Source organism: Capsicum annuum, chromosome 6, assembly GCF_002878395.1.
Source record: "Capsicum annuum cultivar UCD-10X-F1 chromosome 6, UCD10Xv1.1, whole genome shotgun sequence".
In the NCBI taxonomy this organism is placed as follows: Eukaryota; Viridiplantae; Streptophyta; class Magnoliopsida; order Solanales; family Solanaceae; genus Capsicum; species Capsicum annuum.
The window spans coordinates 197,671,133-197,686,818 of record NC_061116.1 but is presented as its reverse complement, the minus strand read 5'-3'; the positions used below and the strand labels follow the sequence as shown (position 1 = coordinate 197,686,818).

Below are 15,686 nucleotides of genomic sequence, written 5' to 3'. Positions count from 1 at the left end.
CTGTATCTTCCATGAGACGATCAACTGCCTTTATGTATGTTTTTGCCATTGCAAAGAACACCCCCTTTAGCCACTTTTGATTCTTCATGAACTTACCCTTGACATTGTTCCATCGGTGGTAGTGATGCAACAAAGGCACTAGTAAAGGTTTTGTCTCAAGTTTTTTACACAAATAACAGGAGCAGCACTCATGTTCATGTCGACTATCAGGATCATCAGTTTATCACCTTAAACAATATTCGTGCTTAAAATTATTTGTTTCCCATTAATAACACACATATGGATAATATAATTTACGTGATTTTAAGCTATTAACTTTTAGGTCTCAAGCTCATTTATGCTGTTCTACCTCCAAGCTCATAGATGAATGTTCAATGTGGACATGCATTGTCCTAGAGTTGATGACTTTATCGATGAGCTTGGAAGAAGAATAGTATAATGAGCTCGACGAAACATAAATCTCTATAATTAATAACGTAAATACATGGCGGAAGAGTGATTATTACAGACTAGAAGGGGTAGTTAAACGTAACAATTCATCTTTCCCACAAAAACACTGGAGTTCATTCAATTCTTTCATTTTTCCAGACGTTAAGCTCTTTATATTCAGAATTCATGTACATGCATTTCTATGGAACAAGTCAAAATAGTAGACAATGTTCAACCAAAAAGTTGTTTTATACTAAAAAAAGTTCATCAAAAGCATAGTTACCTGACAAATATTGATGTTTTCTCTGGTATCTAAAGGGCGAAGGGGAGCGAGTAACTAGTAATTAGAGTTGATACCAAGTAACCAGGAGGTCATAAGTTCAAGTCGTAGAAACAACCTGTTGCAGAAATGTAAGGTAAGACGGCCTTTTTTCCTCTCTGTTATCTAACAACTTAACTTTTTTTAACCTATAGGGTGGGTGGCCTACCTTTTGTACTTTTTAATTAGGTTGCATTTGGTAGAGAAATCTCATTACATTCTCTGATATAATCAACCTACTGCAACTGTGCATTCTCCTTTTTCTGAATTTGGGAATGGGTATATGCTTTGGCGCCAGGGGCGGATCTAGGTGGTCATGAAGGGGTTCACCTTAACCTGAGCCCTCTCTGCGAAAAATAACACTGTATATATAAGGTATTTTTAAATTTTATTTATGTACATATATAGATTTTGAATTCCATGAACATAAGACTATAGGTTGACTTAGTGGTTGAAGGGGTTCAAACTTCATCTTGAGGTTACAAGTTCAAATTCCAGATGCTATTTTTTTATTTTTCAAACTCCCTAAGTGAAAATCCTGAATATCCGCCACTGAGAAGCAGGGCACATACTAAATTACTTGAAACAGACAACATATGCATTTAGCAAAATCATAAATTAAGACGTTCCCTAATCAAACACAAATATCTCAGCTAAATCTGCAACTGAGTTTGTTTACAAGAGCTGGCACATCAACCATCATCTAAATAGTTACTGACATTCATTCACGCGAAACCATCACAACTTGCTTTCCAATATTGCGACCAGAGAAGAGACCAACTAGAGCATTGGGAGCACTTTCGAGGCCTTCAGCTACGTCTTCCACATACACAACCTCACCGGCCTTTATCTGTGGAATGATCATTTCCAAATATTTAGGGTAAAGATGATAGTAATCAAAAACAAGAAATCCTTCCATGCGGATTCGTTTTGTGATGAGGCAGATCAAGTTGTGCACTCCTTCAGTCTGCTCAAGGTTGTATTGCGAGATCATCCCACACACAGCAATACGACCATGGACTTTCATATTCAGAAGAACTGCATCAAGCATCTTCCCTCCAACATTCTCGAAGTAGATGTCAATTCCATCAGGGAAGTACCTCTTCAAAGCTGCATCTAAATCCTGCTCCTCTTTGTAGTTAAAAGCTTCATCAAAACCAAATGTGCCCTTCAACCGATCAACCTTTTCTTTGCTTCCAGCACTACCAACAACATAGCAACCAAACATCTTCGCAAATTGCCCAACAAGCTGACCAACTGCTCCAGAAGCAGCTGAAACAAAAACAGTCTCTCCCTTCTTGGGGGAGCAAACCTCGTAAAAACCAGCATAAGCAGTCAGCCCAGGCAACCCAAGGATTCCTGTATAGTAGGAAAGAGGCACATCCTTGTCGTGAATTTTAAACAAAGTTTGAGGATCTGTTACAATACTATACTCCTCCCATCTAGTCCTTCCCGCAACTAAGTCACCTTTGTGGAAGTTCGAATCACCAGACTCCAAAACTTTAGCCACTCCATATCCCGTGATAGAAGAGCCAGGAGTGAAGGACTCAATATAGCTTTCCTCAGTTTTCCTCATGCGGCAACGCATATAAGGGTCACAGGACAAGTAAAGATTCTTCAAAACCACAGCATTAGAGCCTTCTGGAACATTCAGTTTAATGGTGCTATTCTTGAATTCCATGTCCGACTCCTTAACGTAACCAGTGACATAGTGTTTTAGAATGACCTGTCTGTTGCTCACTTCTTCTGCCATCTTTCGCTTCTTCTGTGTTCAATGTTAATGAAGGGTAAGCATAAAGTTCAAAAAAATCATACGCTTGCACCAAGTGCGGTATTTATAAATTCTAAAGGATGTAGGACTTCCTCAAACAACTATTAAATATACAAATTCTTCAGCGCAAGAAAGAAACGTAACAAGAAGTAGTAGTAACTCATGCGATAGATGAATCCAAATGCTTATTTTATAAAGCTTCAAATTATGAATAGAAAACTTGATCCTGGTAAGGAAAGGACAGCAAAATTAAGCAATGTTGTTCGGACTCTTCAAAAATGTCAATCGGGAGCGTGTCAGATCCTCCAAAAGTATTGCAAGAGTCCCCACAACATAGCTTATAAGAGTCATCTCAAACATGTTTCAACCAATTAGGACGACATATCTTTAGGTTCAGTCAGCCTCTGCAGTCTAATCATTTTCTAGTGGTATCTTCTCATTCCTGCAGTACATACACAGGCCCTTAAATGATGGAGTACTAACTTGTGGCACATTTTCGAGCCATTATTAATCCAATAGATGGAAGGAAGCCATTCTTGAGCTATTTTTAATACGTTAGGGACATATTTGACCCTTTTCCGTTAAAAATATAACATCAACTACAATGCAGTATTCACAAGTTTGAACTAAGCCGATTTCAATAAACAAGTTCGAGCCGACTGTAAATTTGTTGAATAGCCTATTCAGCTTTATTAAAGGTGAATTTCATTCTAGCACCAAAAAAGGTGGGGCTAGTGGTCAATAAATTGGCTGAGAACCATGAAATGTTAGGTTAAAATCACTACAAAAAAATATTATGTGATTTTTTTTCAACTATCCTAGCTTTTATGGATAGAGTTACTAGATACTTGTTGCTAATGGGAGGTGACAGATACCCGTGGAGTTAGTTAGGTGCCATGAACTAGTTCCGACACCACAATTATTATATTTCTTTAGAAAAAAAAAAAGAAGAGAATTTCATTCTAGAACTAAAATAATTTTTTTCGCTAATTAAGCCAACAAGCGTATTTTTACATAAATAAATTGAGAGAATTATCAAATTGCGTACCTATTATATGAGCCTTTGTTGGTTGATGTGTTGAACTTCCAATCTTTGATTTCAGATTATGTATGAATCCTCTTATAAACTCCAATAGGTTTCAGCGAAATGAAGGTTGGGTGGCCCCTAAGGCGTGGCCTACTAATTAATAACGTGTGATTGAGAATAAATTCGAAAAATATTAATTGATTATGCTTGTGGGAGTTGAAAATTATCTCATAAATTTAATTAGGTGCGTAAAAATCGCTTCAGACATTACTATGGGTTTCAGCAAAATGAAGGTTGGGTGGCACCCAAGGCATGCCCGAGTGAATAATAACGTGGATTGAGAATAAAGACAAATAAAGAACCAACTGATTCTAGTGAAAGCTGATCCTAGTGAAAGCCAGCAGGTATCTCATAAATTTAATATAAAATCAGGTAAGAAGAGTAGTAAGGACTAAGTGATAATTTTGTCTGTTCTGGTAAAGAAGGGAAAAGAACATTTCTAGCATAACTATTCCCTTTGTTACATTTTACTTCATCTCTTTACTAAAAGTAATTATTTATATTTATTTGTTCAAATAATGAAATTCAGACAAGTTTATTATATTTTTTTAACATTATTTCTATCATTTATTGATTATATAAAGTATTACTTCCTATATCATATTTTATATGACACACTTTCATTTTTAATTAGTCCCAAAAAGAATATCACTTTACTATAATTATAAAAAAGTTAACTTTAATTCTAAGTGGGGGTTCTATCGAAAACAGTCTCTCTACTTTACCTAAGGTAGTGGTATGGACTGCGCATACTCTACCCTCCCCAAACCCCACTAGATGGAAATACATGAGTATGTTGTTGTTGTATAATTAATAAAATAATTTACAATCACACAAATATTCAAGAATTATTTTGGACTACAAATTTTAGCAAAAATTACCTAAAACCATAACATAAGTATCTAAACTTCTAAAAATTCCCCCACTTCTTAATAATTACTTAAATCCCAACATTTCATAGTTTTTAATATTTTTGAGATACAAGTTAACCCTACATATATCTAATGTATATATCTACTGTGATACAAGTTAATCACATTAGATACATGTATCAGCAATATGTATCTAATGTGATTAACTTGTATCATCAGAGGTCAAATGTTGAAATTTTAGGAGATTTTAAAAAATATTGAGATTTTTAATAATTAATAGTAAACATGTCGGTATATATATAAAATTTACTAAATTTTAATGGCAAAAGGCTTACCTATTAAAACGAAAAACAAAAGAGTCAAAAATGCTCTAAACGAATTTTCGCTAACGTTATTTTCAAACTTAAAATTGTCCCTTAAGTAATGACATAATTGTATGGAATTTAATTAAATTTAAATTATATATGTGGCCTTTATTCATTGATCCACATAAATGTAGTATAAATAACATAAATGCTAATTTTTTAAAAGTAATTACACTCTCTCCCTATTAATATACATAATATAGCCGACATATCCATAACATTTTGTGTATATGTGAAATTTTTATAATACATTTAGGGAATTGAGATTTTTTGTAATACTGAACACATAAATTATATATTTGTGTAATTTTTAGTAAAATAATATAAACCGGACCCATCTATGGACCATGACACAACCCAACAAAAAACTCGTTTTAAACGATAAAATTATGTTTTTTCACCTCTCGTTTTCAGTTAATTTCTATACCAACAGCTAAAAAGCAAGAAGTGACTGAACAATTTGGGATGAAATGAGTGTTCTGTTGTATTATTTATTTAATTGAACACTAGACCACGGTCTTGGATGCTAGAATGAAATTCACCTTGATAGGATTGAGAACCATGAGACTTAAGATTTATCAAGATATTAATTTATTTTGATTTATTTTAGTCATGGTGTTACTTAATAAAGTTATGTGGTACTTGATGCTAACTCGAACACCACGATTAATTAAGAAAAAAATATGATTTTCATTCTAGCCTCCAAAGAGTCTACGATTTCGATCTCAACAGAGACAAACAGTAGATGATTTTTTTCTCTATTTCCTGACTTGTTGCTGAACAGAGTTATACGATACTTAAAACTATCTCAAACACCACGATAATCTAAGAATAAAAAGGTGAATTTCATTCTAAGAACCAAATTTAGAATAGTTTTTCATATTAGTAGATCTTAGACCGACTTCAATGAGAAATAATTTTGCATACTAGTCATCCACAGCCACGGCTGCTACAGGCAAACAATCATATAAATAGAGAGTTGATAATTGTAATAAATGGAATTGTGATATTTCGACCTCCAATTTTACAATGTTTTTGTTCAATCAGGTGTTTGGAACATGCGATTTTATATCACGATTTCAAATTAATATTTGAACGTGTAATTTGGGATCTTGTGATTCTCAAAATACCTTTTTTTAAAAAAAAAATAAAAAATTTCAATCACGACATGAACTTTTTAAATACAAAATTTGATCCATAAATTATATTTCGTATAAAAAAATATCATTTTAAATTTTACAAAAAGAAAAAAAGACTCATGCTCGACGTAAGAGATCCTACGTACCATTTTAAAAATTATATTAAAGAATAACTAATTATTAATGTTGTTGACTAGTGAATCTTTTATAAATTATTTGTATTTGAAAGCTTGTAACCGCAAATATTTATGTATAAAATAAACATGGAGATATACTATTTGGCAATCCAATATCTTAGGATATTACAATATCTTACTTTTGAACCATGGTTCGTTCATTTGATAACATTAGTTTCACAATTTGTGGGTTTTTTGTTTTATGAGAAAAAATACAACTTTAAAAGTCCAAATTGCATGTTCAAACAAAACTTCAACTTCATATCAAATGATTTCATATTATTTTTCAAATTGCGATTTCATATCGCATATTCAAACGTGCCCTATGTTATTTTCGGATACAGAATCTGTATTTAATAATATGAACTTCAACACTAAGTTCAAGAACAACTTCAAGAACAATAAAGAAGTTCAAAAACTTCAAACACAAGTTCAACTAAATTATCAAAATGAAGTTTCTACTATTTTTTGAAAAAATAGTAAAACCAACTTAAAGAAAGTAAGATGAAAATAGAAATGACAGAATTAAGTCCACTAAATTCATGGTGTGTCTTTACGAAATTTATTCCCCTCACGTACCCGAGGTTAATGGAATCTTTCCTCCCAGGATAAAATGATTCACTTTAGTAGCTCGCTCAACAATTTGAAGATCACACTAGAGTTTTTAGAAGAAGATGTTTTTTCTACTCAAAATTTGTACATGTACCTAAGGAGAAATTCAAGTATTTATAGTCAAAAGGTGGTGTTTCAAAAAGCAAGCAATGGTTCACGAAGAGAGACAACTTTCTGGAATCATACGCGATTTGTGCTAGTCCTGCGCCCGTAGGTGGGGTTTAGGATGGGGTTTGAGGTAAAAAAATTCCTCAACAATCGCCCATTAGATGTAGAGAAAATTTCTCTCTGGATTCACGTCAGTTCGACTAAGTCGCTTTCTGCTCACAAATCGTACAGAATTGGGATCACAGTTGAGATTTGTGACGAAGCTAATTACTTCGTGGAATAACAAGAAGATTTTGATTTGCGACAACCTGCACATTTTGATTTTCTGCTACATCTTCATTTTCCGCCATATCTTGGCTACATCTTGATTTCCGACGAAGTTGATTGCTTCTTGCGAAATAGCAAGAAGATTTTGATTTCCTGCTATCTGTGGATTTCGATTTCCGGCTACCTGTGGATTTTGATTTCGGTTATATCTTCATTTCTCGCCACATCTTGATTTACATTTCCATGAACATGTTATCTCCGACATTAACTAATTGGCAAGACCGTCTTAATAAAATTAGCGATCTAAAGTCAAATTTTAATATTAGGCCTTAATTATATGCACGTAACAAAAATATTATCAATAATTTAAAGTTACTTTTTTTAGTATGATATTTTTAGAAGACATTAAGTGTTTAACTACATGTAGTAATATTATTATTTATAAAGTAAGGATTTTAATTAATAAGATGTTAGTCATTTATTTGTAATGTATTACCTTAAATATTATTGTGAAAATTTGTTTGTTTATATGAAATTTGATAAAAAATTCTAAAATATTTTAATTAAATGTAGATAGTTCTTCTTTCCTTTTTATCTAATTTAAATCTTTTATCTTTAAATAGAAGGGTATTGATCAACCTCATCCGCATAATGAGGTTAATGTATTGATCCTCGCCTCTGGTGAATGGAGCAAATTTTGTGGTCAGTTCCTTATCGCTTAGTAGGAACGGAGAATTAGTCTCACAACTGCCGACTGTGAAATACGTTGGAAAACCAAAACAAAGAGGTTAATGTATTGATCAACCTCATCGGCCGTGTTAGAAGCCAAGTATAGCAGAGAACGAAATTGAAAACAGAACTTTGAATAGAAGGGTCAATATTATGAATGTGAATAAGAATACTAGGAGTCCATTTGGCCATGATAAATTTTCATTTTTTTTTCGAAAAGTTATTTCACTTTAGGGCATGTTTGGTATGAAGAAAAATATTTTTTATGAAAATATTTTTCTAAAAAATGTTTCATTGAAAATAAGTTGGTTTCTTACTTATTTTTAATGTTTGGTTAGTGAGTCGAAAACGTTTTTCAAAAATATTTTCTAGTGTTTGACTGGTGAATGAAAAATACTTTTTCAGAAAATTTCTTTTAGTGTTTGACTAGAGGGTAAAAAAAAAGAAGACTTTTTAGGAAAATAGTTTTTGACTTGAGAACCAAACCCAATGACCGATTCGGGATGCAACCCTGTCTCCCGATCAGGGACCCAATCCCGAACGAGATCCAACTCCAATTCTCGATCCAGGACCCGACCCCAACATTGAAATCACGACCCAATCCTGACACCAAACCCAAGACTCGACCCTGACTCTAGACCCAATAACTAACCTAGACAACCAAAATTGAGAATCGAACCTGACACTCGACTTAGAACCCGATATTGAGATCCACTCAACCCCGACTTTGGACCCAATCTAGAACCAAAATCCGACACTCGATACTGAACACCTGATACCCGACCTCAACATTATAATGACCCTCAAAGTGAAATTTAAAACTTTATGTATTTGACCATTCTACTTATCTCCTTAGTTGCTACATATTGATTTTGGAGTGTGGAGATGGTTGTCACAACTCTCAAGACCTTCAAGAAGGTTTTGGAAAAGTTTGAGGTTATTATGCCACATGTTCTATATGGCATAATACACGTTGGACGCCATGTAGGACAAGAATTGATCACGTGGAATGCCACATAAGATATATGTATCTACTTGTTCAATTTTATATAAGTTTGTAGTTGTGCACACCCAAAAGTTGGAAGTCTTACATCTAATTTGAGATCAAATTTAAGAGTATGTTTATGTATTTTCTTACTTAAAAATCAATTGCCAAGGTATAAAGGAAAAACTGACTTGGAATCATCTGCCACGTTAACTTTCTTTTTTTTTTTTTGGTTTTTCATACGGTATCCGTATTGGAGTCCGATTAATTCAGATTCGTGCCGCGTAGGGCCCATTCGGGAAAGCTCTCCTTACCAAGAATTTTTTCATACCCAGAGCTCAAACCTGAGACCTCTGATTAAAGAAGGAGCAACCCCATCCGCTGCACCACGTCTTTGATGGTGCCACGTTAACTTTCATCACTGCTTTTATCTAATCGGTGCCTTTTTTTGTTGGCATTTTCTTCGCTTCAAAATACAATATGATTAACAACAAACTGTCCACTGTCATCACCATGACGTTATATCAAAAAAAAATTAAATTTCCTTTAGGGGTGTTTAGTATTTTGTGTTAAAAGAACAAAACCAGAAAATCCAAGTAAATTAGAATATTGAGAAATAAAAAGTTTAATTAAACTATTCGAGTTCACAGAATTTACTGTGTTCTTTAAGGAATTTCATACATTTATTGTATCTGAGATTTTGAATTATTTTCTCCTAAGATAAAATGGATATACCTAGGTACATTAAATCCCAACAACTTCGGCGAAGTAAAAATGATAACAAATCACATAAAGACTCAATATTTATTTGTTAAAATATGCAGAAGAAGTTCATAAATTTTTTGATGCAAAAAATGAGGTTGTTCCTCTAAATTTAAAGCCAACAAAGGGTAGTATGAACGGGCGTTATTGTGTTATCAGAAAAGTTACAACCAATGAAAAAATCACAACCCATCGAAAAAGTCACAACCCATTCACTATTAAAAGTTGTTATTCAAATTCCATCCTTCATTTTCAAGTAAGTCAGGACCCATCAAAAACACTTCATTTCCATTCACACCTTTTAAATCCAACATATTTATCTGGAAAACTTGTTCTTGTTTTAAATGATTGCTGATAAATCAACCTTAGACCATGTTCAACTAAAAAAAAAGTGGTTTGTTCTAACTTGTCTTCATCAAAATCGTAGTTATCTAACAAATATTTGACGTTTTCTATGGTATAACAGTAGCAGAATTTTTTTTCAAGACCAATAGGATGGGTGGCCTGCCATTGCACTCTTTAGTCAGCTTATGTTTTTCCTTTTTGGCAGCCAACTTCAACAGTCACCACAACAAAATATTCATTTTTCCTTGGCCTTTTCTGCATAATTCATTAAATTACACTACATTGGCCCAGTGTATTTCCCAAGCAACATCAGTATAAGATCAACCACCATCTAATCAAAATAGTACCCTTACCAAGTATTCCTTATGCCTATATATGTAAGTACTACTTCCATAGATGTGTCATTGCCAGCATAATGTGATTCTCTAAAGCTTATTCAAAGAAAATACGCATAGATCCCAAATTAGTTGGAATCAACTGCTCTTGTTTCGTGTTATTTTTACACTATTCATCATCAACCTACTATAACACGTTAAGTGAAGGAAAACGAATTGGAGAAAGGTTGAGAAATATTTATAGGCGGACGGTTATTTAAGCTGGAGAAGCAGGGCACATGCTGAATTACTTGGAACTTTGATCTTTCAAGAATTTAGCATGTGCTCTCGCTCTCCAGCTTAATTCTCCCGCCAATTCCAGTATTCAAATCGCAGTTATGTTAAGGTAAGTACTCATTAATTCAATATACTCTTCAGACACCATTCTTTTCATGTACATGAAATTTTAGATCCACAATTACTCGCGAATAAGATAGCTTCTCCTTCCAAACTTCTGATATTCAACGATTTGAACATAAACCAAACTTGTAATGTTTACAAAAATCAAGCTTGAATGACTAGAAAAAATAAAAATGGAAGTTTAAGAATGCTCTTGACTGCCGATGATATTACATTATCATTCAGCCAGTGGGATTCGTCCTCCCAAGGCAATAAACAACGTAAAGCAAGGCATAACAAGCCAAAATAACATAGTACTATATATGTACAATTTATAAATTATGTTTAGAGGATTGTAGGTTTTACATAGCACAGACATACCTCAAGCTCTGGCTAAAAAAATGATTTGAAAATGTGTCAAGGCAATTCCATGTGTTTTATAGCTGGAACCTTGTCCTTCGAGGGACTTATCTTGGCTTCGAGTCCTTTCCCTTGCTTCTGAACGACGACAAAGAAAAGAATGGTTTCGCAGCTGTGAAATAGTAAATAAATAAGTTAACATGTAAATACTTGTACTGAAGCACAAAAACTTGTACAGGCTTCAAATAGATTTCTGCAATACCAAATGTTGAAAAGTTCAAGATTTGTTCGGTATAATGTTTCATTGTTGAGCAATGTAATACAGCTTTACGGCATTGGCTAATAAGCAAGACACATAAGACGTTGATGAACCATTTGTACTTCTTATGCTAATAGATAAGGGAGTACTCTTTGACTCAGGAAGTACATAGGTCTAGAAGATAAAAAGGGCAGCCCGGTGCACAAAGCGTCCTGCCTTAGCAGGGGCCCCACACCTCAAAGGGTGTGAATTTTGAACTATGATGTAGACAACCAAACCTAATGCAAGCATTAGTGGTTGCTTCCACGGCTTGAACCCCTCAGGAAGATAGTTGCATAAAAAAGTGGGAGCTGTGCACAACTGTTTTTAAGGTTATGAAGCCAAGTGGCAACTAATATGCCGATGGAGCCTCTTACTCTTTCTTTTCTTCTAATGGTAGAATTTATTGGACAAAACAGAAAACAGAGAAGAATAAAGTTGGGAAAACACCAATTATATTTTAAATTTTCACCCTTTATTGAGCTTCCTGATAAATGATTCTCCCTCAGTTTGAAGTTAGCTGGAGTTGCCGGAATAGACCTGTGCAAGGATTGAACTGCCAAAAATAAAGATCAGAGTCAGTTACCTGAAATCAACGAGCCTCAGACCACAAGTTTGAAAAGGAATACCGAAAATCAAGATCGCATGAAGGGTACTCCTTCAGCTCATTACATGTGGTAAAGATACTTCACGAACTAGATTAGAGAAAGCAATTTATCAACATGTGCTGCTGGAATATTCATGTTAGATGTTTAAAGACGAAATTTGAAATAACTAACAACTAACAACTAAAAAAGTTTAAATCAATCTTGGGGAAGCAACTGAATATCCATCAAAAGGAAACAAGGTTTAAATTTAATAAATTGAAACAACATATCTTACCTCGTTCATTGAAAAGCACATCCTTGTATAAGCTATGATCAGACCTATGGGGACTATCATGTCCATTTCTTGTGCAATCACTTCGTTTAGAAATAGTTGCAGTAATCCAGTCTTTAACAAAACTATCTGCGCCAGGGCTCTTCATCCCAAATTTTAATAATCGTTTAAATCCTCTGGCCTTATCCTTGCGCGAGAGATTTTGAGAAGATTTTACATTATTGATTGGATTCTGAGTTGTCGTTCCCCATTTCTTCCTCATTGTAGTAGCACCTTCAGTCTCTTTTGAACTCAGAAAATGTGAATTCCAGGATGTAGGACTTCCCACAGGAGAGTCTAAAGCATCAACATCAGACATATCATGAGTCTGTGAGACAGGACTGTTTAGGAAGTTGGAAGGCATAGAAGAAGGCGAATATCCAGCTTCCGAAGCATAGCAAACTTGAGATAATGATCTCAGTAAACGTCTATTTTCTGAAACAGAATTTACCACCTCCATCTCGTGACTCAGTTTTGGTGTCCCGTTATCAAAATTTTCCTCATGAACAGCAGATATCATGTTCTCAAAGTCGTGCTCAGCTCTACCCTCTGAGTCCTCAGAGTCTATTTCCATGTCAACAACATCCTCATCTTCATTGTGTGCAAATGTAGATGCAACGTTAGAAACCCTTGTTTCAGTCAAACTACCTCTTGAACTGAAGTCAGCATCTTTTCCCTTCTTTACTGAAGTCTTTGTATCCGAAATGCTGGAAAATTTATCACTGAGACTCCGGTCCATATTGTCCTTCCCGGATTTCAGAGGTGCTAAAAATGCACCCTTAGGACTTTGTTCCATCTTTTCTTTATCAAATTTGAGAGGTGCCAAAACAACACCCTCAGAATTCAAAGCAGAACTTTTTCTTAAGGACTGTGAGTGCAGCAATTTGCTACGCGAATTGTGTGCACGAGTCGTCGTTTTACCAGCTGGAGAATAAGGCTCCGTATTTTCCTTTCTCATGTAAGACAAGGTTGGAACGGAGCGTACAAGTGGACTTTCAGGTTGAGATTTTCGCCGAAGGGAAGGACTACTAGAAACCTTCATAGGAGACCTTGGAACAGATGTTCCTATGTTGTGAATTTTGGATGAAGTTTTGATAGGTAAATGTTGTTTCTTCCTCGGAGTAGTAGTTTGCTTAGAAACTTCTTCCAAAGATGTTTCACTGGAAGACCTAATTACATCATTCCTTTTCTGATTCATGAATTCAGACATATCCTCTTTATCATCACTTTGCTGAAAGAATACCGACTGTTGCTGTCAAAGGGAATTAACTTCTTTTCAAGATCGGTTACAAGATAAAAGAAACACTCTAGGATTTAACAAGAAACAATATGCCTACATATTGTTGGTGAAATTGTTGCATCCATACGGCAACAACAAACAACATACCTGAGTGTAATCCCATAAAGGGAGTCTGAGAAAGGTAGAGTGTGCACAAACCTTACCCTATCTTGAGAGGTACAGAAGCTACTGATTTTTGTTGTCAAAAGGACTTTTTTTAAGATTGGTGACTAGTTAAAAGGAAGCATAACCAATCAACTCTAGGATTTAATGAGAAACAGAAATGCCTACATATTATTTGTGAAACTGATGAATCCATACGAAAACATACCAAGTGTAATACCACAAATGGTGTTAGGGGAGGGTAGAGTGTACGTAAACCTTACCCCTACCTTGGAGGTAGAGAGACTGTTTTCGATAGACCCTCGGGTAATTCTAGCATTTATAGTATCTGAATCAAATTTAAATTTTGATTAATTTCTTGGAATTGATAAAATTAGGGGCTCATAAAGAAATTAAGTCTATATACCAGGTTCAAATTACAACTACATACCCAGTGTAGTCCTACAAATGAGATCTTCGGGAGGGTAGACTATATGCATACTTTACGCCTATTTTGGAAGTAGAGAGGTTGTTTCCAATAGACACTCAGCCAATTGTTGCATCTATGCAACAACAACATCCCCAGTATAATCTCACAAATATAGTCTGAGGAGGATAGAGTGTACGCAGACCTTACATCCTACCTTGGCAAGTAGAAGAACTGTTTCCGATAAGACTCCTTGGTAAACTGATGCATCTATGCAACAACAACAAACAAGTAACATACCCGCTTAATCCCACAAATGGAGTCTGAGAAGGATAGAGGATACACAGACCTTACTCCAGGTAGAGCATCAATAGACCCTCGGCTAATTGCTACACATCTATAGGTTGAGAATTAAAGGAACTAGAAATGTACCTGGTCTCTGCTAGAAGTTGAGCTGGAGTTGAATGATCTAAGTCTCTCCATAGTCTTCATTTCAGCCGAACTCCTCTCAAAGCTATCCTCCATAGCCCTCAACTTTGCTTCCTTCTCTGCTCCTTTAGAATTCCAGTCCTCCCTAAGTTTTGCATCCCTTTTCTGCATATACATATCATAAAATTTCCCTGGAGAACCCGAAAAACCTATTAGCTCAACATGATCAACAGATCTGTCTACATTCATACTGGCTGCAGTTTCCTTAGACGTATCATTGTCCAAAACTTCACCAACAAAAACATCGTCCATTTCAGGTAGATTTTTGTATGATGAAGTAGCTGATGGCCAACTTTGCATGTAACCATGCCTGCTAGTTCTAACGGAACTAGATTGATTTCGAGGAGTAGCACGCAGTTTATGCTCGGCAAAAAGCTTTTCGAGTTCATTTGCTTTTATTTTCAACTCATCATTCAGTTGCTGGTTACCTTTTGATTGTCGTGCCCTGTGATATTGTTCCTCCTTTGCCATATCACACGATGGAATGGGACGACGACCCTTTGCTCCAACTATATATACATATGTATATGCAAAAAAGATTAATACATGTTGACGTGGAATTCAATGTCTTTGACTCTAAATCCTTAATGATGGATCAGGAGGAGAAATAAATCTCCTCCTCCTTAATTATCAACGATGGTGACCCTTCTCTTGTATTTGTTGTGATCAAGTTGAACGTTCAATTCTCAGGTACGTAGCAATGGGGGAGGTGGAGAAGGGGGGTATTGGGATGATGACACGTGGAAGGTTTAGATTGGTCGAGGTAAGAGGGGGTGTTGCTGTTGTTGTGTTGAGAGGGGTCCTCGGAAAAGGTTGAAAGGGCCCCGATTGATCCACATAATTTGGCCTGGACCTTGTTGATGTTCATGTCCCATCCATAAATAAGAACTAAAAAATTATGTGTAAACAACATAAATTCCTTAGATAATGAAAATAATTACACAAAATTTTTTGTTGTTTTCTCTTTCCTTTTTTTTTACAAATATACTCATACATTTGATCACATATTATACATTGATCGAATGTATGATGTAACAGCTAATCGTATATTTAAGGTAAGAGAATCTTTAATTATTTTACAGTTCCTTAATTAAAGGCAGTAATTAGCCAACATTAAGTCATTTATTGATAGAA

At 34.9% G+C, this 15,686-nt stretch overlaps 2 protein-coding genes across 5 annotated transcripts; both read right to left on the bottom strand.

The window, feature by feature from the left end:
* Nucleotides 1-1,324: 1,324 nt before the first annotated feature.
* On the bottom strand, nucleotides 1,325-3,971 carry LOC107876055 (2-alkenal reductase (NADP(+)-dependent)). 2 transcript variants are annotated; one of them, XM_016723034.2, is made up of 2 exons: nucleotides 3,568-3,971; nucleotides 1,325-2,513 (listed from the first exon to the last, which is right to left on the bottom strand). In XM_016723034.2, the coding sequence occupies exon 2, from the start codon at nucleotides 2,499-2,501 to the stop codon at nucleotides 1,470-1,472; it is 1,032 nt and encodes a 343-aa protein (XP_016578520.1). In that variant the 5' UTR covers nucleotides 2,502-2,513; nucleotides 3,568-3,971; the 3' UTR covers nucleotides 1,325-1,469. The 2 variants fall into 2 exon arrangements, with proteins under 2 accessions (XP_016578520.1, XP_016578521.1); XM_016723035.2 differs by having other exon boundaries at nucleotides 1,325-2,510; nucleotides 3,568-3,946.
* A 6,824-nt stretch (nucleotides 3,972-10,795) lies between these two features.
* On the bottom strand, nucleotides 10,796-15,435 carry LOC107876053. 3 transcript variants are annotated; one of them, XM_016723031.2, is made up of 4 exons: nucleotides 14,496-15,435; nucleotides 12,220-13,507; nucleotides 11,810-11,893; nucleotides 10,796-11,211 (listed from the first exon to the last, which is right to left on the bottom strand). In XM_016723031.2, the coding sequence occupies exons 1-4, from the start codon at nucleotides 15,021-15,023 to the stop codon at nucleotides 11,147-11,149; spliced, it is 1,965 nt and encodes a 654-aa protein (XP_016578517.2). In that variant the 5' UTR covers nucleotides 15,024-15,435; the 3' UTR covers nucleotides 10,796-11,146. The 3 variants fall into 3 exon arrangements, with proteins under 3 accessions (XP_016578517.2, XP_016578518.2, XP_016578519.2); XM_016723032.2 differs by having other exon boundaries at nucleotides 12,220-13,501; nucleotides 14,496-15,405; XM_016723033.2 differs by having other exon boundaries at nucleotides 12,220-13,486; nucleotides 14,496-15,405.
* Nucleotides 15,436-15,686: the final 251 nt, after the last annotated feature.

What these genes read in the sequence shown, in the direction of transcription:
- LOC107876053 (XM_016723031.2), bottom strand. Translation starts at nt 15,023, where the DNA reads ATGGCAAAGGAGGAACAATATCACAGGGCACGACAATCAAAAGGTAAC. An exon ending in CAACTTCTAGCAGAGACCAG is followed by an intron (nt 13,508 to 14,495) that starts GTACATTTCTAG and finishes TCCCTTTGACAG; the next exon opens with CAACAGTCGGTATTCTTTCA. An exon ending in TGTGCTTTTCAATGAACGAG is followed by an intron (nt 11,894 to 12,219) that starts GTAAGATATGTT and finishes TATTTTTGGCAG; the next exon opens with TTCAATCCTTGCACAGGTCT.
- LOC107876055 (XM_016723034.2), bottom strand. Translation starts at nt 2,501, where the DNA reads ATGGCAGAAGAAGTGAGCAACAGACAGGTCATTCTAAAACACTATGTC.